The sequence below is a fragment of the Oryzias latipes genome, chromosome 9 (genome assembly GCF_002234675.1).
Source record: "Oryzias latipes chromosome 9, ASM223467v1".
NCBI lineage: Eukaryota > Metazoa > Chordata > Actinopteri > Beloniformes > Adrianichthyidae > Oryzias > Oryzias latipes.
The window spans coordinates 2,402,022-2,427,645 of NC_019867.2; the positions used below are offsets into that span (position 1 = coordinate 2,402,022).

Consider the following 25,624-nt stretch of genomic DNA (forward strand, 5'->3'; position numbering starts at 1 on the left):
CATGTAGCTGTCGGGTAGATTATTATCACAGTGCTCGCAAATGTCTGAGTTACTGAGACCCATCTTGAACATCCTTTGTCCAGTGTAGTAAATTCTGTGAAGAGTTTTGAGATGGATTAGCTGCAGATTTGGACTTTTTGTCAGTTTAAAGGTGTTTAGACAGAGTTCTGACCAGAAGCTTTCATCTGTGCTGATGCTCAAATCTGCATCCCATTTTTTTGTTGGAAGGGCAATATTGTTATCTAAATTACATAAAAGTTTGTATATTTTGGAGAGAGTTCTATTCATTGAAAAATTAATCAGAGAGGTAACTACATCTGGTAGCTTTAAATCGTCGTCTTTAATTTTATACTTTTTAGTAATACTTGATTTAAGTTGCTGATATTCCAAGAAGTTATTTATTCCATGTTTGTCTTGAAGTTCCTGGGGAGTTATGAATCTTCTATCAATAATTACGTGCTCTAGTTGTTTTATGCCCCCTGCTTGCCAAGCTGGGAAGTGAATCATTTTTTTGTTAATAAGGATGTCCGGGTTGTTCCAGATGGGTGTCATTTTGCACGGTTGAATTGATGATTTTGATATTTTGAGAAATTCCCACCAGGCTGTTAAGGTGGCATTTATATTAATGCTTTTGAAACCATCCTGTTTTTTAACTGTTTGGCTAATAAATGGTAGCTGTGATTATAAAACTGTCACATCTATTAATGAGAGCCAATCAATGCCACCTAACATGAACTCAGCCAACATAATTCTTCTTCTAAAACCAGACAAAGATCCCACTAGTCCTTCAAGCTATCGCCCTATTTCTCTAATCAATGCAGATGTAAAAATTATCTGCAAAGCACTAGCACAGAGAATAGAAAAAATCACTCCTCACATAATTCACTTCGACCAGACTGGATTCATCAAAGGCAGACACTCGGATGATAATGTCCGTAGACTAGTTAATATAACTCTCTCCTTCTCTTTTTGCTATATTCATTGAGCCTTTAGCTGCAGCAATAAGACAGAATGAGAGCATTATAGGAATAAAAACCAAACACAGCCATCATAAAATTAGTCTTTATGCGGATGACATATTACTGTTTTTAAGGAATTTACAATCTGTAAATGAAACAGCAATGATCATAAATGAATTCTCCTCCATATCAGACTATTCCATTAACTGGAATAAGTCTGTTTTATTACCACTCAACAGGAATATGGAACAAAGACTCACAATTCCAGTTAAAACAGGAAATATCAAATATCTGGGTATCTACTTTTCCCCCAAACTATCAGAACTGGTGCAGCTAAACCACACCCCATTACTGAAAAGCATACAGGACGATCTAACACGCTGGACCAACCTGCCTCTGTCCCTTATGGGCAAGGTAGCCACGGTTAAAATGAAAATCTTACCCAAAGTTAATTATCTCTTCTCAATGATTCCCACACAACCGCCATTAAAATGGTTCAAAACATTAGACTCATCCATATCAAGCTTTCTATGGAACAACAAACCTGCAAGAATTAGTCTAAAAACTTTAAAATCTGCAAAAAGCTGTGGAGGATTAGAACTACCTAATTTCCACAAATACTTTCTTGCAAATAGATTACAATATATCTTAAAATGGTTAAAAAATAATCCAGAAACCAACTCATGGTTAGACTTGGAACAGGCGTTATGTGGAAAGATCAACCTTTCACAGCTACCCCTTGTTTAGTTCTGACTCTGGGAATCAACAGGAGGCCGGCCCCTGAGGTCCTCAGGGTACGAGATGGTTCATATGGCACTAACATGTCAGAGATGTACTTTGGTGCTCGGCCATGGAGAGACTTGTACACAAGCAGAGCTGCTTTGAAGTCTATTCTTTGAGGTACAACCAGCCAGTGCAAAGACCTGAGCACAGGACTAATGTGATCATACTTCCTGGTTTTGGTCAGGACTCGAGCAGCAGCATTCTGGATGTACTGAAGCTGTTTTACAGCTCGTTTGGACAGGCCGGTGAGCAGGCCGTTACAGTAGTCTAACCTACTGGAGACAAATGCATGAATAAGTATCTCCAGGTCTGGCTTTGACACTATGTTTTTGATTTTGGCAATGTTTTTCAGATGGTAAAATGCCGCTGATGTTACTGACTTGATATGGCTGTTAAAGTTCAGGTCAGAGTCCATGATTACCCCTAGATTTCTGACTTGATTTGAGGGTTTAAGAGACAGAGAATGAAGGTAGCTGCTGACACTTTCTCTTTGTTTCTGTGGGCCAAAAATAATAACTTTGGTCTTGTTTGAGTTTAGCTGGAGAAAGTTGTTCTGCATCCACGCACTGATCTGTTGGAGGCAGTGGCTGAGTGAATCCACCGGCCCATATTCACCTGTTGTCAGTGACACATAGATCTGAGTATCATCTGCATAGTTGTGATAAGATATGTTATTACTGCGTATTAACTGCCCTAGTGGCAGCATGTAGAGGTTGAACAGAAGGGGTCCCAGGATCGATCCCTGGGGCACACCACAATTCAAGCCCATGTAGTCTGAGACACAACTCCCAATTTCAACAAAATATTTCCTGTCTTCCAGATAAGACTTGAGCCAACTTAGGGCAGATCCAGAGATGCCAACCCAGTCTTGGAGTCTGTGCATAAGGATCCCATGATCAACAGTATCAAAGGCAGCACTCAGGTCTAGCAGGATTAAGACAGAGACTTTGCCATCATCAGTGTTCAGGCGGATGTCGTTGGTTACCTTGATAAGAGCAGTTTCTGTGCTATGATGGGGTCTAAAACCTGACTGGAAAACATCAAATGAATTGTTTAATAAGAGAAAGTCAGTCAGCTGTTGGTAGACAACTTTTTCAAGGACTTTTCCTAAAAATGGCAGATTAGAGATAGGTCTGTAATGATTCAGTACAGTGGGATCAAGACCGTTTTTCTTCAGGAGAGGTTTAATGACTGCAGTTTTTAAGGCTTCTGGAAATATTCCAGATTGAAGAGACATGTTAACTATTTGAGTAATTGATGGCAACACACTGTTCAGGACAGACTTTAGAAATCTAGTGGGTAACACATCAAGGCAGCATGTAGACGAGCTCAGACGGGTGATGGTCTCTTGGACAGTTTGGTCAGTGACAGGTACAAAGTGAGTCAGCTTAGAGTGAGTAGGTGGCCGTTCGATAGTTATATGTGTTGTGGAGTTGATGGCTTTTTTAATGCCCTGAACCTTGTCATTAAAAAATACAGCAAACTCATTACATTTAGGTGTGCAAACCAGTTCTATTGGTAGCTGGGTTGGAGGGTTAGTTAATCTGTTTACTGTTGTGAACAGGACACGAGAGTTGTTGCTGCAACTTCCAATGATTTCAGAGAAGTACCTTTCCCTTGTTCTGCATAAGATCTGGTTGTAAGCGTACAACTCCCCCTTATACATTTCATAATGAACCTGGAGTTTTGACTTGCGCCACTTTCGCTCAGCTCTGCGGCACTGTTGTTTCTGTGCCCTGACTAGATCATCGTTCCTCCAGGGAGCTTTCTGTCTATGTTTTCTCAATTTAACCTTCATAGGGGCAATGGCATCCAGAACATTCAAGATGCTAGAAGTAACAGAATTCAGCATTTCATCAACATTGGCACCAGAGGCGTTTTCAGGGTTTATCATTTCTACAAACTGTGCCCTAGTGCTCTCATTTATTTGTCTCCTTTGGACAACTGCAGGGCCAGGCGGTGGTTTGGGAGAAACAGACAGGTCAAAGAATACACAGAAATGATCAGAGAGGGCGACATCAACCACACTGACATTGTAAATAATAACCCCCCTTGTGATGAGCAGGTCCAGAGTGTGCCCTCTGCTGTGGGTGGGGCAGCTCACAGGCTGAATTAGACCAAAGGTTTCAAGGACAGCATTGAGCTCTTTTGCATTTCTGTCATTGACATTATCAACATGAACATTAAAATCACCTGTAATGACTAGACCATCAAAGTCTGTGCACACAACTGAGAGCATTTCAGTGAAATCATCAATGAAACTTTGGCTGTGCTGAGGAGGTTTGTACATGACTATGCAGAGTAAGGGAGGAGTTTGTTTTAACTCAATCTTAAAGGACACATACTCAAATGATGAAAACACACCAAATGATAGTCTGCGGGTTGCAATATTATCTCTAAACAGTGCAGAAACGCCTCCACCCTTTTTATTTTCTCGTATTTCCGATTCATGTTTGTAGTTGGGGGGAGTTGATTCGACTAGAACTATGTTTCCTGTGTTTTTGTCAAGCCATGTTTCAGTTAAAAACATAAAATCAAGATTAAAAGAAGAGATAAGATTATTGATTAAAAATGATTTGTTGCATAAAGATCTGACATTGAGTGCAGCAAGTTTGAGATTAGTTTCATTGGGACTGGTCGAAACCTTCTTGCTGGGGATATGAACTAGATTTCTTTGATTGGACAGTCTAACTGCCCTTTTTTGCATTCTACGTGGTGCAACTACAGGTATAGCACCAGAAGGAAGCTGTTCATCACAGGGCCCCAGTTTGACATAACCTTTCCTAGGACACTCGGGGCCCGTTTCATCCTAGCTCTGGGGGATAGCACGTCTAGAGGCGCGCAGGGGAGGTCGAGTTGAGGGTAGTTTGGGTGTTGGACAGGAGGAGCGGGAGCTGGACGGGATTTGGGTGAACGATGGAGGGGGCGTGTTGGAGGGGCTTTGGATGAAGGACGTGTTGGAGGGACTTTGGGTGAAGGATAAGGAGGGGGCGCTGGAGGGGTAGGAGAGCTCCTGTGTGGTGTGAGGCTCACAGGTGTTAGGGGAGCCATCTAAATTCCTGACTTAATGAGGCTATCAAAATGGCTAGGTAGGGCCATGGGTGAAAGTGGGGGGGACGAAAAGGAAAGTGATTCTTCACTGGGAGTAGATGTAGCAGGGGGCGCCCACAGCTGGTCAGACGGTGGTATTTCTGGGGCCAAATCTGGTGGCTGTTGTTGTGGTTCTGTGGTTGGGTCCTTAGCTGGCGGTGGTTGTTGTGATGCTGGTGCAGCTGAGTCCTTAGATGGAGGTGGTTGTGGTGCTGGTGCTGCCGGATCCAAGTCTTTGACCGGTGGTGGTGGTGGAGGTAGTTGTTGTTGCCGTTGTGCTGTGGTTCCTGGGACACTGGCTCGGTCCTTCCTTACTGCCTTTTCAGGGCCTTGGCCTCTATGCCCCAGAGCTTGGAGGAGGTTCTTCACTAACTCTCTTGCTCCACCTCTGTTCAGGTGTGGGCCTCTTCCCATGAATAGGTCCTTTCGTTTCCAGAATGTATTGAAGTTCTCAATGTAATAGAATCCTCTGGAAGCACACTCTCTGGAGAGCCAATTGTTCAGCTGAAACAGACGGCTGAACTTGAGTGACACCCCATCGATGTTAGGAAGAGGTCCACTGATGAATGCTTCAACCTCTACCTTGTCAATCTCTTCAAATAACTTGATGAAGTCTTTTTTCAAACGTTCAGATTGTTCTTTTTTGATATCGACAGCACCTACATGGATGATTATTCGTTTGACTCCTTGGTACAAGACTTTAGATAAGAGTCCTGTAATCACTGGAACAGTAGAACTTGGGCAACATAAAGTTTGCATTCTTCTGTGGCTGACTCCACTGATAGCGCCATCTCCAAGCAGCAGCGTATCTCTGACCTTGACGTTTGGCACTGATTTTCTTTCTGCCTGTGCTTTGTTTCCAACATTATAACTCCTATTCTGTGGTCCAATTTCACTTTGTTCTTTAACATCACATTGTGTTAGGGGTAAAAATCTGTTTGTGAGCTTTATTTCGGATGTTTTGTCATCTTTACGCTTTGGCTTAACACAGAGTTCCTCCGCACAAAGTTTCGGAAAAGACACAACATCACTCAGGTCTATGTCACTGTTATTCTTTTCATTTGTAGTAAGAGTGGGCTTCTTACCACCCGATGTTACTGCAAGGGTCTTGTGAAGTCCATTTTCAGTTTCCAAAGTAAATATCCATGTTTGTAGCTCTTTTATTTCTTGTAGGTAGATCCGACAGCGTTCACAGTGGGAGTTTGTTTTTCTTCCTCTTCCGGACATGTCGCTGGCTTGTCAGACGTAAAAATATTGATTTGTATAGGTGGAAGTCACAAAAAAGGACCAGTCTGATATTCCAGGAGTTGTGGATGAAGTAAAATAATTAAAAATGATTAATTAAATGATTAAAAAGCAAATAAAGCAGGAAGCGGCAGGAGCAGGGGAAAAAGCGTCTGCACTCTTTTGCAGGGGGAGGAGTTAGGAGTGCAATTAGTAAATGTATTATTTAAAAAGTTGTAATTTTACAAAAAAAAATGGTAATGGATTTTCATAAATTAAGTTGTACATTTACAAAAAAAATTACTTAATTAAGGTGAACAGTGTGATGTCAATCCCAGTTCCCAGAAATCTCTGCAACATTAATTACACGAGAAACGTTTTATAGTCTTTGCTGAAATTTTTTTAAAAGCTAAATGCAACATTTTATTTTTGAAAAAGGATGATTTTTTTAATTTAAAATGATGACTTTTGGAAACACAAATTGAAAACTTTATTCTGGAATATCGATCATTTTTTATTAATTTATATAATAAATAATTTATTATTATTTTATTAATATACGACTTTGTTTTCTCTTTATTGTACGACTTAACTCTGATAAAATTTTGACTTTTTAGGACAAGATAACCCTTTATTATTTTTTTACAATTTTATCCTTTTAAAATTTTTATTTTTTTTTCCTAATAATTGTACGACTATTCGCATTTATTTTTTTGTTATATTAACCCTAATGCTCAGTTGTATCAAACAGCTTTGACCTAATAAATAAAACGTTGAGATTTTTTTCTGTTAACTGTCTTTGTCGTGGGATTACTTTGAAAAAGGAGACTCAGACTTTACTCAAGTGCTGTACTTTTGTCAGGCAGGAGAAATGCTCCTTTACACAAATAGATTCCACTTGACCCTTTGCCTTCATCGTCTTCTGACGTGACGCATGTTCTGTGACTTCCAGAGGAAAGATGGCCGCTGGCATGTGGCGCGTTTCATCTTCCAGAGCCAGGACCCAAACCTCCTCCCCATAGTGGACGTCTTCAACTTGCCGACTGAGCCTGATGCCCGCTTTCACCTCGAGGTTGGACCTGTGTGCTTCTTGTAGGACGCTGAGGTGCTGGGCCACAAGGGGGACAGGTGGTGATTTTCAGCAAAAAACAAAGCCCTGTTTGTGATTTTGTTTTAACAAAAAAAATGCTTGGACTGCAGAAGCGAGGAGCGGCATCTGAGCTCTGGTCAGACTTGCAGAGAAAAGACGTCTGGTGACTTTAGAGACCAACAATGGGCTCCCTTTGCAGAGACTTGCTCCTCTGTGATCAGACATGTTGGTTCCTCTTTCAGAACATCTCCTTTCTTCTCAGCCCATGTTGTAGATTTCTTTTAAGGGTCTGATAGTTTCAAGGACAAAAAAAGAAGTCTCCGTTTGTACAGAAATAGTTATATCTGCAATCGTGGTTTGATTATTTATACGTATGTGCTGTATTTTTTTTATGTGAAGTGCAATGCTGATTATTTCGTGGAAGTTCAGGTCGCCGTCAGACAGACTCCAGGTGTCTCTTTGAGCCTCTGAACTGCCCTCTGGTGAGAGTTTGTGCAGAAGTCTCCATGCAAACGGCTGCTGTGTGCTGCTCTCAGCACTCAGAGGGAGTTTCCCACAAGACGCTACCTCGTTCTGCACCTCTCACCTCAAATGTTACCAGCTACCGCCTGGGGGGGGTCTTCTGATGCTGCAGCAAACGTCTGTCGACCTTCTTCCCGCCTGTGCTTCAAAAGGGAAGGATATCGAACCAGTTCACATAGGAAACCAACTATTTCATTTCTTAACATGAGTGCAGCCTTGTACCTGTGGAAGGGTTATAAAGGTTCCCTGAATGCCGTTTTTTTTTTCATTCTCAAACGAGACAAAGTTGCTGTTTTTGTCTTCCAAAGTTGTGATGTTGCTCCACTGCCGTGGTATAAAAGATTGATTAGTGAATTCTACATGAAATGATGCCTCAAAGCTTCTCAAATGGATCAATAAACATTTCAAACCTTTTGTCAAATTGATTCATACTTTCTTCAAACAATCAGATGAAATGAACCTAAATGGGGGGGGTCGGCATCCTGTTGGTTAAAAAAAAATGGCCTCATCTACTGCTGATTACCTGGATCAGGTGTGTTTTATGAGGTCAAATAAAGACCAGCTTACACTGAATGAGAAACAAGAAAACAAAAACTTGTAAACTTGAAGAAAATATTGAAAAAAAAAAAAAGTAAATTTGAAACTTGACTTGTTTGGTCAAACAGATGTCAATCATGTCCTAGTAGCCAACAGGCCACACCCCCAAGTTCAAGTGGGCACAACACCCCTATAAAAAAAGTCAGAACTGAAATTAAACTGGACTGAAGGTGGAGAAAAAAAACTAAACTAACAAACCGGTAGCTGTTACAAATAAATATTGGTCATTTGGTAACAGTTAAATATCTCTAACTTTTTTTCTTCAAATTTTTCACATTTCTTTAACTTGTAAAATATATTCATATTCCAAATTTACTTTTTTAAAACAATTTTAATATTTCCTTTTTTCTTAGAAATATTAAAAAGTTTAAAACATCTTTTTTCAAATTTACATTTTTATATATATATATATATATATATATATATATATATATATATGCACATATATATATATACATTTACACGTGTGTATTTAATTTTATTTTAATATTAATAAATGTTTTTTCTCCCCATTTTAAAGTTTTCGAAGCGTACTTTCGACCTTAGCCCCTTCACACCTATAGATGCAAACATCCATCAAACCAATTCTTTACCAAACTAATTCAGCTTCTGCAAATGGCTAAAACGTGTGTAGCTTTTTTTTTGTTTAACCCCTTGTGCTATCCTACTTTACCATTGGGAGTTGGGTCATCTAGACCCACTAGATTGTGCCCTGAACCTTTTTTCTTCAATGATTTGTGATCTTCACTGGTGTCCATGGATTACATGAAATCTTTCCATCTTTATCCACCTTTGTCATGGTGGGGAGAACACCTCAATGGAAGGGTGGGGGTCATCTAAGATAGCACAAGGGTTAAATACACAGGTGTGTTTAGCCTATCAGGAACTTCAACAGCTGCGTTTACATGGACAAAAGTAATTGGAGTGAAAACCTGATCACTTCCGGTGGAGATGGGGGGGGGGGGGGGGGTTGCTGATTGTTCGATCGTGGTGCATGTAAACAGTTCATTGTTCATTCTGATTGTGGGTCACTGCTGCTCTGGTTTAGGTCATGCGTAGACGGTGTCAACCAGGACCAGTCGCCTGCTCCCCCCATGCGAAGCACGTCTCTGAGCAGAGCAGCCGGACGCGTAGCTCCGTTTGCGGGCAGGGGAGGGTGCTTTGTAATTTATTTACGTGCAGCAAAGATGCACATTGCGGCGTTGAACGCACAGATTTGAAGTTCATCCACAACGAAAAGTTTTTGGCACGTATTAACCTGATCCTCACCGTGCAGCCAAGAATAAAGCACTGGTCGCACGGATTAAAACACTTATGAGCGAACAGGCACCAAATAATAATATTCATAATAATAAAAGCACGTTTAGAAGATCATCAGCTTTGTTTACAGCGGAACTCGCCGTTTCTCCTTCCACGCCCGTTTCCGGTATTTTAGACGGTTCTGCACATGTCCAGATGATTTATTCCGACCAAAAGTGTGGCGTATGCAAACGTTTGTTATAATCGGATGAAGTTTTTCTGGGTCCACGTATACAGTTCAATTCAAACCCCATCTTTGATCTGATCAAAGATATTTGGCACACGTAAACCGCAGCTACTGGCAGGTTAGCGTGTAGGACAATGACCCTGGAGGCCTGAGGTTTGACCCCTAACATCATCCTCGGCCCTCAGTTCAGCTTCAGCAGCCTTCAGCCGTTTCTCTCCAAAGACACAAAAACACGGACGTACTGAAAGGTTTACGAGTATTTTATCAGAAACTTTCACACGTTTAGTTTCATCTTGGACACATGGCGTGGCGACCGCCATCAATCGGCAGGTTGACCCCAGTGATGAAGCTGGCGGCATCCGATGCGAGGAAAGCGATGCTCTGCGCCACCTCCTCCACCTCGCCGGGCCGACCGAGGGCGTGGGTCTCCTTACAGCGAGCCAGAAACTGCAGGAGAGAGGTCGATTCCAGATTCTGGGTTGATGATTGAGCAGGAAGTTCTCCTCCGGGTCATTTTTACCTTGGCGTACTGCTCGTCGTCCAGTCCCGCCCGCTTGTGGACCTCCGTGACGATCACACCAGGGCTGAAAAACACGAGCACGCCGTCCGAGGCATCAGCAAGCGCCTGCGTTTACGTCCAGCTGATTCCAGAGACTTCTATACGTACCAGACAGAGTTCACCCTCACCTGCTTGGGCGCCAGCTCTAAAGATAGAAAAGAGGGTTTCACAGCGTTCTTGGTGCCTCAAACAGGAAAACACTCAACTCACCCAACGCTATGCAGCGCGTGAACTGATCGATGGCGGATTTAGACATGCAGTAGGCCAGCACACCAGGAAACTGAGCAGACGACGACAGTCAGACTCTGCAGAGAACGGAGCAGCTGATGGCGATGGAGGATACTCACAGACCGCTGTCCGTTCACACTGGACACGTTGACGATGGAGCCTTTGGTCTGTACCAGATGCGGCACGCACAGCTGAGTCAGGTGGTAAACAGATCTGAGAACACAGACCTGAGACTTGATATGACGTAACTGCTAAAGTCGTTTTTTTGTTCTAAAGCTACGTTCACATCGCCACTGCTGGTCAGGCGACCACTTCAGATGAAAAGTAGTGAAATCGCGAGTTCTGGCTTCCACGTTCAAAACTCTTCAGCTCGTCAGTAGGAATTTTAGTGAGGTGTACATGGAAGGGGTAAAAGCCTAAACGGGTTTGCGTAAAAAAACAACTCGTAAAAAAGATCATCTGCTCCAAAATCCTGTGTTTGTGCATCAGAACAAGTTATTTCCATTAAAGTCCAGTTCCGAATGCATCAAAGCTTCACATCTCCAATACTTTAGACGTTTTTTTATATTCTGATGATGAAAATGCATCAATATTTGTATTCCAAAGTTGATTATCATTCATTTATTTCTTTCATTTATTTAGTTTATCATCTTACTGAAAACTGAGGACCAAAACGATGGAAAAGTACCTTTAAGGTCTGCCAAATATGATAGATGAGGAAAAATATCGTAATTTTCTTGAATCGTTTAAACGATTTGGTGATTTTTTTATGCAGACATCTCCATGTCTTCACAAACCATACATCAAAGAAACATGCTGCATGCGGGTTTTGTCACTCTTTCACCCCCTTCTTTGCCTTCTGGTTGCTCCTTTTTCCCTGCATCCTCCTCACACCAACCACCCTCCTCTCCCTCCATGAACCTCCTCCCTCAGCATCTTCTCGCCCACATCCCGGCTGTCCCTCCTCTCAGTGTGTCCAGACCACCTCCATCTGCATATGTCTCCAGAACATCGGCTCCTCTGATGGATTCAGTCCCGAACTTCCATCATCTTCCTCTCTCCTAGCTCCAGCTCTGCCTCCGGTCTGCTTCTCAGAATAAAACCAACCGAAACCATGAACCTTTATCATCATGTTCTGCCGAACAGAAGACAGCAAATCTAAGCGGAGGCTAAAGAAGTTTGTTAGGATTTCTACAAACCAAGAGCCAAGAGGAAAAGCTCAGCAACAGTGTGCTGACACGGTGAGCTTTCCTGAAAGCTGCGCTGGCAAGAGACAGTGATGCTGAACTGAGCGCGCTCACAGAGGCTGACAGCTTTCAGCTCGGCTGCAGGCGCATTTCTGCCCGTAGCTCCTGTGTGATGAGCAGCCCTGATTTAATTAGAGCCTGTTCCACGTGTTCCCATCTCTGCAGAGCAGCGGGCCGCGCCAACGCCCACCTTAGCGGACAGATTACAGTTTCAACAGTTTGCATCGCCACAAGGTGAAGTGAGGTGTAGTGTCGCAGGGGGTGTAGTGGCAGATCTTTGGGAACGAGTTCAGCTGGAGGAAACCACCCAATGCCCCAAATCCCACAAATACTGTAAAATCTCAAAGGATAAAGGCCCGTACACACCGGGACGAATATTCGCCAGGCGTTATTCGCCAGCGTTTTTCGCCACGTTTTTTGTGTTCACACCCAGGCGATTTTCGCTGACGATGAGTGGAGTGAACATGCAATTTCATTCCCTGACATTAGATGGCGCTTAATGTAAAACAGAAATACTCCTGTACACAAGGTGGCGCTGCGCAACTTTACGCTTCTTAAAGTCGCTTTTCACTCAGAAGAAGAGAGCAAGTATTTACACGCTTGTCAGAATCAAACAAAGAAAACATGAATATTTCAAGCACCAGTAGCTCCAACTGGTGCTTGGTTCGGGGATGTTTTAGAATGTCCGTCATTATTGCTTCGCGGCTGTGTAGACGCTACTTGGCGTCTATCTTCTTCGCTGGTATGTGTGCTCAGCAAGGCAGTTTTGTGTTTGAGCGCCCCCAAGTTGTGTTTTACTGTAACTTCAGAAGCTCCAGACACGTGAGCAAAAGCGCCATTCTCATTGGTCGAGTAGATTTCGACGCGACGCGTCGAAAAAAAAAAACGAACCCGAGGCGTTTTTTTTTCTGACGCTTTGTCGCGTGGCGTTTTTTCGCGTCGGTGTGCACACTCTCATTGGGGCCCTTTGTTTAGTCACGAGGCGTTAAACGTCGTTAATTCGTCCCGGTGTGAACGGGCCTTAACAGGGGTGGGTTTTTAGAAGTCCACTTCTATGCCGGGCGGGTCTCAAGCTCCGCCCCTTTCTGATGCACCCACCTGCAGTCCAATTGATCCATGAACGTCTTTGTTTTCCTGGTCTGAGCTGGAATCTGGATCTGAACGACACGCCTGGATAGATCCATCGCTAATGTGAGGTTGGGGGTGTGAGGGGCTGTACGCCAGCACGAGGACACGTAAACAGATGGATGATGGGAAGTGGGGTTAGGGTCGCTTAGCACCAACAGGACCACAACTAATAGGTGAATTTCTAATGAACTCCAGCCGCTCTGCAGAGACTTTGTCTAAAAAAGCGTCATCCTACTGAAAAAAGATCAAAAGAATGATCAGAGTGGGACTTTAAGATTCAGTTTTGGCACCGTGGTCTTCTAAAAAAAAGTGGACGGACTCCTTTTCCTGCGAGAGCCATCATTCCCCGACATCCTGGACTGTGCTGGGCACGGCGCCGTGTCCATCCTCCGTCTTCTGAATCCTACCTGACGTTGACGTCCATGACCTTGTCATACTGAGCCAGGTCTGACGTCTCGATGCTGCCCATGGCCAGGATGCCGGCGCTGTTCACCAGCACGTCCAGCCGGCCAAAGTGAGCCAGAGTTTGCTCCACGGTCTTCCTCACCGTCTCCTCGTCGGTCAGGTCTCCGGGAACCAGCAGCGGCTGCGCAGAAAGGGAGCCGTCATTACGATTTTAAACAAAATGCACATCATTTCAGTCCAACTCAAACGACAGGAAGCACCAAAGCACACTTCACTCCACATTTCTGATTTGTTTTTTGTTTTTTTTATGAGGCTGGCGCAGGCAGGACCTCCTTACAATCCACAGTTTGAAGCAAAACACAAACATCTCAAATGATATTTTGGATAAAAATCCCAAGATGACTCCTAATTATATTAATAATAATAATTAATTAATTACATAATTGATACTTTATTGATCCCACAATGGGGAAATTCTTCTCCGCATTTGACCCATCCCCTGGGGGAGCGGTGAGCTGCAGCCTAACTGCGCTCGGGAGGCAGTAGCGTTAAGGGCCTTGCCTAAGGGCCCTCACTGGGTGATGTTCAATGCTCACCATTGATATGATAATTGACCCATTATCCATGATATTTGATGAGATGAATTCAAACTGTTGAAAAAAGATGTCTTCAGGATCTCGTTATCTGCTTCTTGATGGAACCATCAGTCTGTAAGGTGATCAGGTTGAAGCCTCTCTGGATTATTAACGGGGTTCAGCAGGGCTGTTTACTGGCACCACTGTCGTTCTGTCTTTAGGATTTACCTCCATAGGACACACGTTACACATACGATGCTTTATTGGTTATTTTTTTTTCAGCATCAAAACAACTAAAAAATAAAAAAAGAAAACCTATATGGTAAAAGTGAATATCGTTTTCTGGTTCGATTGGTGGATAAATAAAGGATTAAGTGTACATTTGATTTTGAAGGTTTTTTTCTACTTGGGTTTTCTTGAAATGAAAGATAAAATAACAGAAAACAAGAACCGAAAGCCTTGACATAACCAAAGAGTCATGGAGGAGTTCATCATAAAATAGTGTTCATTATTTTATAGCAGTAAAGGGGGCGTGTCCCCACCTCTGCGCCGCCGCACTGCAGCGTGCATTTCTGGGCTACTTTGGTGAGGTTTTCCACGTCACGGCCGTTAAGCGCCAACAGGGCTCCCAGCTGAGCGAACAGGACGCTGGTGCCGGCCCCTATCCCCGAGCTGGCCCCCGTGATCAGGGCCACTTTACCCTTCAGGGAGGAAACCTAAACAGAACAAACTACAAACATGACGTTTATGCACAAACTAGAGAGGTAGTGTCCTGACTGGAAGACACGTAATCCTAAAATGTTCACGCGAGAGGCGATCGAGAGGCGACTTACTTGAAAAGCGTCGCTCGTTGCCATTTCGGCGAAAATCGATTCAGCAAAAACAGGCTGCGTCCCCTGTTGATGACGTCATCCCACGCGACAAACACTTGCTTGTAGTTTAGCGTTACTTATTAGAATTCTACCTCCAACTAAATAAAAATAGGCTATAGAAAAAAACCTTAACACCAATAAATAAATACATAGAAAAAAAACACAACTTAATTTTATATTTTTGTCACAGAAAACAAATTTACCAAAAGATACAAAAGTGGTATAAAACTTTATTTGGTACAAAAAAAAACGGTCAGAAGTCTAGAGCATTTGCTAAACAAACACAATGGTTTATTTGCCTTCAGTAAAGACATTATTATTTTTTCCTGCGTTTTTTAATCTTCACAGATTTTCACTGAAGCACAAAGTAACGCACAACAGTTATCCAGCAAAAGGGTTGGCGTGAATGGTCACATCTTTGATCCGGGTGTCGGTTATCGGCCGGAATGTCTTCTCGTTCACAGGCAGCTTCTCTAGTTCATCCAATGTTTCCAAGCCGTCAATGATCCTAGAGGCAGAGCAAACCAGAAGTTAAACAACACGACAAAACACAAGGGCTGAGGTGAAAATCTAAGTACTGAAAGCAGCACGGACTGGTTAGATGTCAGACTATATTTTCCCGGACTGGACTGTACGAGGTTAAAGTGGGCGTCCACTTCTTCTTTTTCACTTTACAGCTTACCTTAATTTGAGGGTATAGCTTATCTTCATCCTCTGTAAAATTAGATCTAAAACTAGATTTCCTGTCGGAAGTGCAAACATGAAATCCATTAACCCATAACTGTCAAAGAGGAAGCTAAAAAGAATTCAGCCTTGTCCAACTTTTAAGATGTGACGGATAAATAAAAAAACACGTCATTAAACTGGTATTTTCTAAAAAATAAGAATAAACATGAATTCACTGTTTGAGGAACTTTATTAGCAACATCCTGATCTCATCGGACAGAGAGTTGCTGAATATTCTGCGTTATTATGGTCTGTGGGAACAAGTGTCACAGGAAATCTGGATTTTTGTCTGTCAAGTAAAGCTCTTTTATTTTGAAGTTCTGTTTCCCCACTGACTTTTCTTCCAGAAGAAACTTTCCAAACACGTTTGTTTTTAGGTAACTTTGCTGGCTTGGAGGTTTTCAAGTTAGTGGTTGGCGCAGCTGCTTTAGGAAAGTAACGGATGGATTTTTATCGAAAGCGACTAGACGTGTCAAGAATGATTATTGCAACCCTGCAATAATCTGATCACTGTGGTGCAAGTCCCGTACTTTCCAAAGATGGTGTACTTCATGTCCAGGTGGGGCTGTTTGGCATATGTGAAGAAGAACTGTGAGCCGTTGGTGTTGGGGCCACTGTTTGCCATGGAGACCACCCCTCTGACGTTATGCTAAAGTCAAAGAGCACAAAGCAAACAGACGAGCAGTTGATTCACAGCAGCACATAGTTTGTAAGCAGACTGACTGATACTTACTTTTAGGTGTTCACTGAATTCGTCTTCAAATTTGCGACCCCAAATGCTCGTCCCGCCTTTGCCAGTACCTTTAGTAATGTAAATATTCAAAGAGGCATCAGTGTAGTGATCAGAGGTGGGCACTATCAAGTTATAATAACCCAGATAACTGTGTAAAAATATACTTTAAAACTAGCTTTACTTCTACACTTTTATTTAGCAACTCCAGGCCTCTAATTCACCAGTAAAAACACCAGTGAAAACACAATTGTTTCCAGATATCCTTAAATAAATACTAGAAATACTATAACGATTGTGATTCCTTTTATTTTATTTTTTGCTTGATTTGATGCTTTTTTTGTGTGTTCTGCAGTTTGAAAACACGAGTTGTGAGACGGGGCTTTAAAAAAACTAAACGGAAAAGCTTTAGACAATGAATAAAACTCATTTCAAATTACTCAATACCTGCGTTTTTTTAATATTTATAAGGTAATTTATTCGATGCCTCTTTGATTCCAGATGAGTACTATTATTTTGAAACAATTGTGGAACTAATTCTGACATTTCCGGTGGTTATCAAAATAAAATCAGAATGAATAAATAATCCAAACCAGTTGGGTCTCCAGTCTGAACCATGAAGCCTTTAATGTTCCGATGGAAGACGCAGCCATTGTAGAAACCACTAGCGCACAGCGCCAGAAAGTTCTGAAAACATTGTCAAGATAGGAGTTATAAATAAAGTTTTGTTGCGGTCTAAACAAAACATAGAGACGACTCTTATAAACTCACTTCGCATGCTTTGGGAGTGCGCTCACAGAATAACTCTATTTTCAGGTCTCCCAGGTCTGTGTGAAACGTTACCGCCTGCAAAAACGAACAAAAATAATAAAGAGATGAAGGATTTTAAACGTTGACTTGAAGGCTTCGGATTTCCCCGTTAGCGACAAAAACGTAAAGCTACAACAGTTACCGGAATTAAACAACTAAAATACAACATTAGTGATAAATAACCGAGTAGCTGAACTTTTTCTAAAAATGAGCACAGAGATGAAACATTTCGTAAATCCAGAATTGATTCCTACCATCTCAAATGCTCAAAAAGAGTACCGGTGCATCTCAGAAATGTGTCCGACAAGACCGACTCAGTGGAAACCAAAGGTTCCGCATAACAACCACAGTTTTACCGTCTTAAAAAAAATATTTAAATCTCTATATATTACAGTAACAAACGTAACTTTAAAAGAATGTATAATGAAAAAGGATTGCACTGATGGACGATAAATTTAAAAAAGGATGAACAGCATCCATACAAGATTATTACCTGTGACTTAGAAATTAAAAAAAATTCTAAGCTCGGGATAGAGGAAAAACAAGTTTTGTTCTTATAATTGTCATTATTAATCAATGGATTCTTATCAGTTATCTTTTTCATGTCAAAATAGTAAAATTAACTATGTCAACTTGCACAATGTATGTTTTTAACATAAAATAGCTTGAAAATATAACCTCTTGTTAAGAGAGACAGTTAAACACAGACAGTTAATATAATTTTTTTTGGTCATTTCAAGTCTCTCGAGTGACTATTGGAGTGTAATAAAAAAAATTACATAATTTGTCACTCCTGCCTTCAGATAATCAACAGAAATAAAATAGATTTCAAACAGTTAGAAAGCTCACAGTGTTGCATGGTCTGTAGTTTTTCTTTATTTTGGTGAAAAGTAACACTGAACTGAACTAAATGCAGCTTTTGCATTTGTGACAATTAAAGAAACATGACCTGTAACTTTGTACCCAAAGATGCTTAAAAAACCCATTAAAAGAAAACATCCCGTCATGCAAACACAAAACATCCATGTACTTGAATTGTGCTACTCACAAGGACAGAACTATGATGGAGAAAAGTCAAAACCACAGGAAACAAGTAGTTTCTGAATAAATGCAAACACAAATGCATAGAAGTGTTTCAAATGATGCTGTAAAAACAACAACAAATAAAGTGAATACTTGGTCGTTTCCTGAGAAATTGAGTGGTATTTTAATACGTGCAGTTTTCTTCAAATACACAATCCCTTACATAAGGAAGACATGGTGCAGACAAAGCATTGAACAAACTCATCAAATATGTAATTCCTTTCAAACCCCTTCAATGCAAGACTTTCACAGATAATAAATGATTGTCTTGTTTAATGACCTCTTACTTCCATATCATGAGAACAGTTTAAAGTGCAGCTTTTCATTTCCTGCATACACTGTAAAGTACATCATTAGGCGTCTTAATGTGACGGGTGGGACGGTGCAATCGCATCCTGCAGAACCTCTGATGGAAATCTTAAGCAACTAGACTGCAATTTGGCAAAAAAAAATCCAAATTAAGACAAAATCTACAAATACAGTACAGCAGTTAGACATGTTAGAGAAAAAGACGTTTATTATACTAACATGTAATGCCGCTGCAAAGGTTACAAAGAAACAAACATGGTTTTTTTTCTGCTGACCCACAATCTTGATTGGGGGTTTTTTCACACAAAAGCTAGAAGTAAAACTTTAGCTTTAAGTCAAATGTTAAACCTTTACTATAAAACAACATCTCTGCTACAAATACATGTTTTCTTTTTTTCTTCAGACTTTAGAAATGATAAAAACAAAACACAAACACACACGAATACTGATCCCTTCGTCTGCTAGAAGTGTATCACATACTTTTAACACACACTCACACAAAACACTGTTTTGTCTGTAAATTGTGACGCTGCAGTAAAAAGAAAAATTAAAAAGAAAAAGAAAAAGTTACAAATAAAGGTGACGCAATGAAAAAAGTTTGCTTTATTTGACTTGGCTGTGTAACTTTAATAAAGCTAAATTATGGTCACTTGATAAAATGAGGAGCATCAAGAAACGTGAGAAAACATCCTTAGTCTCCCAACTGTCTGCAGAAAGAAGACGAACGTCTCAACTATCCGAGGAAAACAGACATTTTCTTTAGTTAAAGACTTCCCAGCTCTAATAAAGGAACAAAGAATACAAACATTAAGGCAAAAATAATGTGATAAATAAGTGGTTAAATAATGATAATAATGTAACTTAAATACAACTTTTTTTCTTTTTTTTACAGTTTCTTTCACAAATATAAGATTGATCAGTTTATATTGGCAGAGTGGTAAACAATATTCATGTCACACAATTACTCCCGACAAGCAAACTTCTCTGATGAAGACGTCATGTAACCCCCCCTCTGGAGATAAAACGACTCAGTTCAAACAAATACAAAAAATATTTAAAATAACGTCTCAATATGGTAAAAAGTCACCAATGGCAATTGGTTAAATAAAATAGTAGCTTTTTTTTTGGACTTCAGCCTAAGTCGACATTTTTCCAGGTACATCGATCCATCTTCTCAGTCAAACTTGGTCACCTTCTAATTTAGAATAATAAACAATCATTTCATGAATTATCATCCCTCTAAAATACAAAGACTGATTTTTTACTTCATTCTATAAAACTGGACTTGATTTTCTACATCGGTCTAAATTTTGGAGCTTAAATGAGAGAGAAGCGTGAAAATGTTCCTGTTTGTTGGAGAAAAGTGCAGAGAGTGTATAGTGAGGAGTTCTACAGCATTAGAACATCTATAATCCTTGATTTTACCCATCGCGGGTAAAAATGTGGGAACGCCATCTTGGAATTCCTTAATCCGACCCCAACGGCACTGCTACGTTATTGGAGAAGAAGATAATCACGGGCCTGTTGAGAGACGCCTCAGGAAACTGTTCATAAAGATAAAACTAACCACAGCGACCACAGACAGAATTCCTGCAGAGGGACACAGTCGGCCTCATGGACAGCACGACTGACGCCAACGTCAGACTTCCTTTGGGACGGAGCAGACAGTACTTCCTGCGTCAACACAGAGTTATCAGCGCTCCAATGTCACTGGCGGAGCTTTTCAAACCTGTTCCTTATCGGCTTTCCACAAAAGTTCCTTAACTTCAGAGGGCAGGGTGTTGAAAAGGTCCTCCTCCACCACGAGGCCGGTCCGCTTGAGCTGTCGGCACTCGCCCAGCTCCACGGGGAGACACTCCAGACGGTTTCCTCTCAGCTCCAGCTGCGTCAGTGCGGTCAGCTCTCCGAAGCGGGACGGTAGAGACTGGAGGCAATTGTTTCCCAAGTTCAGGGTGCGAAGCTTCTTGCACTGGAAGAGCTCGTTTGGCAGACTCTCAATCTTTAAGGTTGGGGTGGAAAAAAAAAAAAAAAAGAACGACACATGCAAGTATTAGTTTTTTAAAAGACACCATGAATTGTTTAGCCCGCAAACCCCCCGCCCCCTCCCTTTCACTTTCTTTCAAAATGGCAGCTCTTCTGTTGGCTTTATCTCCATAGATATCAATCGGGTGGGACCAAAACTTCGTTCTTACTGGTACTAGATGCATGCAAAGTTTAGGGAGCTTTGGAGTATGTGCCACTCCAAGGTGCAGTAAGAAAGAAGACAGAATAATCGACCTGAACCACTCGAGGGTCGGGAAGCCGGGTTCAGACACTCACCCTGTTAGCCGTCACTGCCAGGTAATGAAGATTCTGCAGGAAGCCGATGTCTGCTGGGATGGATGTCAAGTTGTTGTGGCTCAAGTCTAAGATGCGCAGCTTGCGGCAATAGAACAGCTGGCTGGGGATCTTCTCAATCTTGTTTCTGTTGAGGTACAGTTTCTCCAGGTTGTTCAGGGTTCCGATCTGGATGGGGATGTAAGCGATCTGGTTGTACCAGAGCTTCAGGCAGACCAGACGATGGAGGTGCTGGAAGCTGATAATCTCCTCGATGGTCTTCAGGTTGTTGTCCTTCAAATCGATTTCCTGCAGGTTGTGCAAACTGAAGATGGAGTGCGGGATTCGCTCCAGATCACAGCGAATGAGCTCTAGTTCTGTGAGATTGACCATCTTCTTCAGACTATTCAGGACCATCAGCTTGGTTCCTTCGTTGTTGATGGAGAGCTTTTGGAGATGCATGCCCACATCGGTCACCACTTGAGGTAGCTTGGTTAGATTGCTTTTCAGACGAAGAACCTTGAGCCTCTTGAGCTCCCGGAGGCCGTCGATGACTATGTAACGGTTGTTCTCGGCGCTGAGGTTCCCCGTCAGATGAAGCTCACTGAGATTCTTTAAGCTGTAGATCCATAAAGGGATTTCTTTTATATCTGTGAACTTGATATGCAAAGACTTCAAGTTTTCACGCAGAAAAGCCAGAGCGGGGGCTTCGATTTTAGCCGGGGTGTGATAAAGCCACATCTCTCGCAGGTTTACCAGCTGGGCAATGATGGGTGGGATGGTGACATCTGGAATCAGCTCCAGCTTGAGAACCTCCAGCTCCATCAGATCAAACACGGTGTCGGGGATGCCACTCAACATGAAGAGGTGCAGTTCTAACTTCTCCTGGGAGTTCTTGGTGATCCTCTGCCGGAGCTTATCCAGAGTCCACTCGTTGTTGAGGTTGAGCTGCCTCAGCTTGTTCTCACTGACTTCTGAAAGGAAGACGGCGAAGCGCTTGGAGTAGAGAGGGTCATACTGATCGATCATGTGCAGCATGAATGCAAAGTCGTTCTTGACGTCTGGTATGTCGCTGTAGCTGCTCTCTTCACGGATGGATTCGAAGGAGTACTTCTTCAGAGAGCGACGCAGCATCCAGCAGAGGGTGTACATGCAGATCAGACCATAAACCACCACCAGGCTTATGTAGAAACAGGCTAGGATTTTAAAAAGAGTAGCTAACGGGTGAGCACAGCGGTAAACACTGTAGCCAGTCAGGCTCTCTATATTAACGGCGCAGTCCACGCTGAATTTGATGTCATGCACGTAATACCCCGTGTAGCAGATAATCAAAATAAACTTGATCACTTTGATGATGGTCTGGCGGATGTACAGTCGGTACACGATATCTCCTTCCTCCACGTGAATGCGGAACTTCTTCACCTTTTCGAAAAGGGCTTTCGCTTGCTCGCCTTCTTTTTTGTCTAAAACTCCCGTTTCTGTGCGATCGACGATGCCCTGCTCGAACAGCGTCTTTGTCCTCTGGAGCATCGGGACGCTCGCCTCCACATCTTCACTTATGACGGATTCTTTGTGGTCCACCGAGCCGTTCATTTTCATGGGTTTGGGGTCGCTTTCCTCGACCACCGTCTCTGACAGAGCCCTGGTTGTCCACGGAGAGTCAAAGCATTTCAGCAAGATGGACACAAAGTGCTCCAGTTTGGAGCTAGTCCGTGGAAACTTGAACCAAAAGTTGCTGCAAGCGAGAAAAATCAGGGTGTGGAGTAATACTAAGTAAGGAAAGTACTTGGCAAACCAGTGCAGTCTGTTTTCGTAGCACACAGCATCAACGTAGTTGTACTGGTGCCGGTCCAGATCATACTGGATCCCTTTGGGTTCCTTGAAAAAGGTCGAGGACAGAATAGAGCTAAAGTTTTTCTTGCAGGTTTCATTGACGACCCATTTGCAAGGCAGGCAGATCATTTTGTCCTGTGTGATCTGCAGCGTTCCTCCAAACACGGAAATCATCAGCATGACGATAGAAATGTAGTCCGTGAACACATCCCACCATGGTTTCAGGATGCGGTATGCTGGCTGTGTATCCACAAAGTACCGCAATTCAGTGATGGGGATCATGGCTTATCTGTAGTGGAAAAAAAATAAAGAAATATTATGGACAGATTGTTTGAATTTTGAAACACTAGTACATGACATTTCTCTCTTTTTTTATTTGAAGACAATGTGGGGTCAGGTGTCTTTCTTAAGGACAAAATGACTGTGTGGCCTGGGATTTGAACCCCAGACCAGCGAAGTGACACATTCCCATGACAAAAAAACCAAAAACAAAAACACAAACAGGAAATCCCTTTTTTTCCCATAACACGTGAACCAGATAGATTCAACGGGTCAAGGAAGGCAACGAACAACAAAATAAAAGGGAATCTGCAACATCATTTAAAAGAAAACTTTAAACTTTTCATTAATTTCTGCCTCAAGCTGAAAGCAATTTTAAAAACAGAATTTATATATGGCTTAAAAGTTACTTATTTAATATTTAAGCAGTTTTATACCATGTTCCAGGTCAATACGCGATTCTGATTGGCTGCAGGGTGTCAGATAATTAAGGGTTATTGGCCGATGAAATGTCCATAATTTTAAATTAATGGACGACACTGAGGTTCAAAGTCCATCTATAAAGTCTGTTAATTTCTGATAATGGACACTTCGAAGGCCATTTTCCCGCGCATGCCATGGTCACATCCAAAAGAAATAAAAATTAAATCAATTGTTAGTACTTTATTCCAGTTATTTTTCCGGTTTAAATAGCTTTTTAACAAAAAATTGACTATTTGTTGTGCGTTGTCATGGTATCAGCTGAGCGGGCATCGACCTCGACTGCGGCGGCAAAGGACAGCGTCATATTTGCTGGTCATGACGATGGGGTCAGTTCAGACAAAGTTCACCTCTTTGTCCAGATGATGAAGATGAAGTTTGTTTTGAAGAAGCCAGAGGAGAACATACACATACAGAACATTTACGCTATGTGACTGGAACTTATTTTTTTAGGTGTGCATGATCACTTTTTAATTCACGCCCAGCAGCCAATCAGAACCCAGCATTCACACGGACACATGGTATAACACAGTGGTTCTCAAACCTTTTCTCTTGTCCCCCCCTTTAGAAGAGGAAAAATGTTCATTTTTGCCAGACAGCCAACATCATTTAATGTTTGCAAATTTTCAAAAAAGTATAACTTACTGGGTTTAGAATTAAAAATTGTTTTAACTTGCGTGTTTGATGTGTGAAGTGTTACATGCACTTGCTCCTCCTTCTTTGTCTGACGAAGGGATAACACCATCCATTAGTCTTATTTTGATCAATTATTTTACTATAGTTGATTCTAAAAATGTTAAATAACTCAGAAAGTCTTTAAAACGGGAGTTATATGTTGTTATTTTTTTAATATCTAAAGAAAGAAAATTAACTCAAAATTAATTTAGAAAAATAGCTGAACACAAGACACGAATGAAATTAAAGCAAAATGGATATCGAGAAGTTTCCATACTCACAAGTCCAAAGCAGAACCATGCGATTCATCCTTTAGCTCAGTTGTTGTGCGAGTCAAATGCAGCACTTCAAACCAAGCTCTTGCTTTGTGCGCCTGCACCCCACCCAAACCGTCCGCTGGAGAAGCCCCTCTTCTAAAGATGATGTTCCGTTTTGGCTGGTTTCACCCAAACAACACAAGCGCAGAAGGAGCCACCTTGCTCCCCTGCTCTCTATTCTTAGCTATTTCCGTTAATAATACTCAGGGTATTGTCTGTGGGGGCCTTGAAAAACACCTCCCTCGACCTTCAGGAGGAGATCCTGTTTACCATACAGATGCTTCTGTCTCCAACCAGTGTCTCTCTGGAATAGTCTGTCGGCAACTTTTGACGACACACTACACACAATAAGGAATTCGGGTTTGGCATTTAGTACAGCTGGCACTTTGTTGGGAAACTGTAAAGTAAATGTGCTGCTCCACCACCAAACAGGAAGGTGATGAACAGTCTTCAGACACACCTACCAACATTTGTAGCGTTGATTTTTTTGGGATGATGATGTAGCGGCGCCAGGACCAGCAAGCATGGGTGTTATCTCCGCCTCAGCTCCTGATGAAGGCCCCAGCTGACCTTCCACTGTCTGTGCATCCAGTGCACTTCATGAAGGATGCCTGTTATCATGCTTGAGCAGCACAGCAGGAGACCTGAAATGGCACGAGGATGACATTGATCCTCCTGTGTTTTTTCCACTCAATATCATAAAAACATGCGGTGGGAAAGTTGACGTGATGAATTATTCACTTAAATGCAAACACTTAGGATGACAGGCTGTAAAACTACCTGATTTATATCGTTTTAATGAGTTTCTCATATTATTTTGGTGCACATGTAGCACGTCAAAAGAAAAACGAGCGACTTTTAAACTAAAAAGTTTAAAAAACACACACACAGATACGTGCCTTAAGGTATCTGGAATTAGCAGAAAAACACCCGCGCCTTTTTCTAAACACAACGCAAGTAAAAGTAGTTAAAATAATGTAAAAAGATTTTAGCAAAATAAGCTATCCTCTCACCAGAGATAATAAAGCTAACTCAGCTATATATATATCACCGGCTGTTTTCCTTCATTGGAAGTTTACACCCTAAACTAAATGTTACATTTCGTCCGACGCTGCGTTTTTCTGAGGCGTGAGAATTTGTAAGATATCCAACTTACTACATACGACGAGCCGGAAAACCTCCAATAATTCTTTGGATCCTAATATTTCTGAAAAAAATTTGGTTAGCTTTAGCTAGCTGCTTAGCTAGCGAGCTAATGTTTTTGAAGTTGCTTCGACACAAAGCCGCGGACAGTTGCGACC

At 41.8% G+C, this 25,624-nt stretch overlaps 4 protein-coding genes across 8 annotated transcripts in view; 1 reads left to right on the top strand and 3 right to left on the bottom strand.

Annotated features, from left to right (window-relative positions):
- LOC101174836 (collagen alpha-1(XXVII) chain B) overlaps positions 1–8,089 on the top strand; it is a 75,302-nt gene extending 67,213 nt beyond the window's left edge. The window contains exon 61 of the mRNA XM_023958333.1: positions 7,009–8,089. Within this exon, the coding sequence (XP_023814101.1) occupies positions 7,009–7,152 (144 nt within the window). The 3' untranslated portion in view covers positions 7,153–8,089. The remainder of the gene's footprint in view (positions 1–7,008) is intronic.
- Positions 8,090–9,990: 1,901 nt separating this feature from the next.
- LOC101161976 (3-oxoacyl-[acyl-carrier-protein] reductase FabG) lies at positions 9,991–14,833 on the bottom strand. The gene is made up of 8 exons (XM_004072056.4): positions 14,727–14,833; positions 14,436–14,609; positions 13,321–13,499; positions 10,658–10,751; positions 10,521–10,590; positions 10,419–10,455; positions 10,272–10,335; positions 9,991–10,198 (listed from the first exon to the last, which is right to left on the bottom strand). The coding sequence occupies exons 1-8, from the start codon at positions 14,748–14,750 to the stop codon at positions 10,040–10,042; spliced, it is 801 nt and encodes a 266-aa protein (XP_004072104.1). The 5' UTR covers positions 14,751–14,833; the 3' UTR covers positions 9,991–10,039.
- Positions 14,834–14,975: 142 nt separating this feature from the next.
- Positions 14,976–17,367, bottom strand: ppil3 (peptidylprolyl isomerase like 3). Of its 2 annotated transcripts, none has more exons than XM_004072057.3 (6): positions 17,286–17,367; positions 16,993–17,067; positions 16,815–16,908; positions 16,225–16,292; positions 16,022–16,140; positions 14,976–15,273 (listed from the first exon to the last, which is right to left on the bottom strand). In XM_004072057.3, exons 1-6 carry the CDS (start codon positions 17,286–17,288, stop codon positions 15,147–15,149), a joined length of 486 nt encoding a protein of 161 aa, XP_004072105.1. In that variant the 5' UTR covers positions 17,289–17,367; the 3' UTR covers positions 14,976–15,146. The 2 variants fall into 2 exon arrangements, with proteins under 2 accessions (XP_004072105.1, XP_004072106.1); XM_004072058.4 differs by lacking the exon at positions 17,286–17,367 and adding an exon at positions 17,174–17,268.
- A 517-nt stretch (positions 17,368–17,884) lies between these two features.
- Positions 17,885–25,597, bottom strand: LOC101162605 (volume-regulated anion channel subunit LRRC8A). 4 transcript variants are annotated; one of them, XM_020705689.2, is made up of 5 exons: positions 25,480–25,596; positions 24,788–24,967; positions 24,288–24,661; positions 20,743–22,861; positions 17,885–20,422 (listed from the first exon to the last, which is right to left on the bottom strand). In XM_020705689.2, the coding sequence occupies exons 4-5, from the start codon at positions 22,852–22,854 to the stop codon at positions 20,147–20,149; spliced, it is 2,388 nt and encodes a 795-aa protein (XP_020561348.1). In that variant the 5' UTR covers positions 22,855–22,861; positions 24,288–24,661; positions 24,788–24,967; positions 25,480–25,596; the 3' UTR covers positions 17,885–20,146. The 4 variants fall into 4 exon arrangements, with proteins under 4 accessions (XP_020561348.1, XP_004072107.1, XP_020561349.1 ...); XM_004072059.4 differs by lacking the exon at positions 24,288–24,661 and having other exon boundaries at positions 25,480–25,597; XM_020705690.2 differs by lacking the exon at positions 24,288–24,661 and having other exon boundaries at positions 24,784–24,967; positions 25,480–25,597.
- Between the last annotated feature and the right edge of the window lie 27 nt (positions 25,598–25,624).

Bases quoted from the DNA above. Each gene is read 5' to 3' on its own strand.
- LOC101161976 (XM_004072056.4), bottom strand. From the start codon at position 14,750: ATGGCAACGAGCGACGCTTTTCAA. The intron at 14,610-14,726 runs GTAAGTCGCCTC...TGTTCTGTTTAG, and splicing joins CAACGAGCGACGCTTTTCAA to GTTTCCTCCCTGAAGGGTAA. The intron at 13,500-14,435 runs GTGGGGACACGC...CTTTCTGCGCAG, and splicing joins TGCAGTGCGGCGGCGCAGAG to CCGCTGCTGGTTCCCGGAGA.
- ppil3 (XM_004072058.4), bottom strand. From the start codon at position 17,200: ATGTTGTATTTTAGTTGTTTAATTCCG. The intron at 17,068-17,173 runs GTAACTGTTGTA...TCGTTTTTGCAG, and splicing joins ATTTTAGTTGTTTAATTCCG to GCGGTAACGTTTCACACAGA. The intron at 16,909-16,992 runs GTGAGTTTATAA...CAATGTTTTCAG, and splicing joins GCACTCCCAAAGCATGCGAA to AACTTTCTGGCGCTGTGCGC.
- LOC101162605 (XM_004072059.4), bottom strand. From the start codon at position 22,854: ATGATCCCCATCACTGAATTGCGGTACTTTGTGGATACACAGCCAGCA. The intron at 20,423-20,742 runs GTGAGTGTCTGA...CCAACCTTAAAG, and splicing joins TGGCAGTGACGGCTAACAGG to ATTGAGAGTCTGCCAAACGA.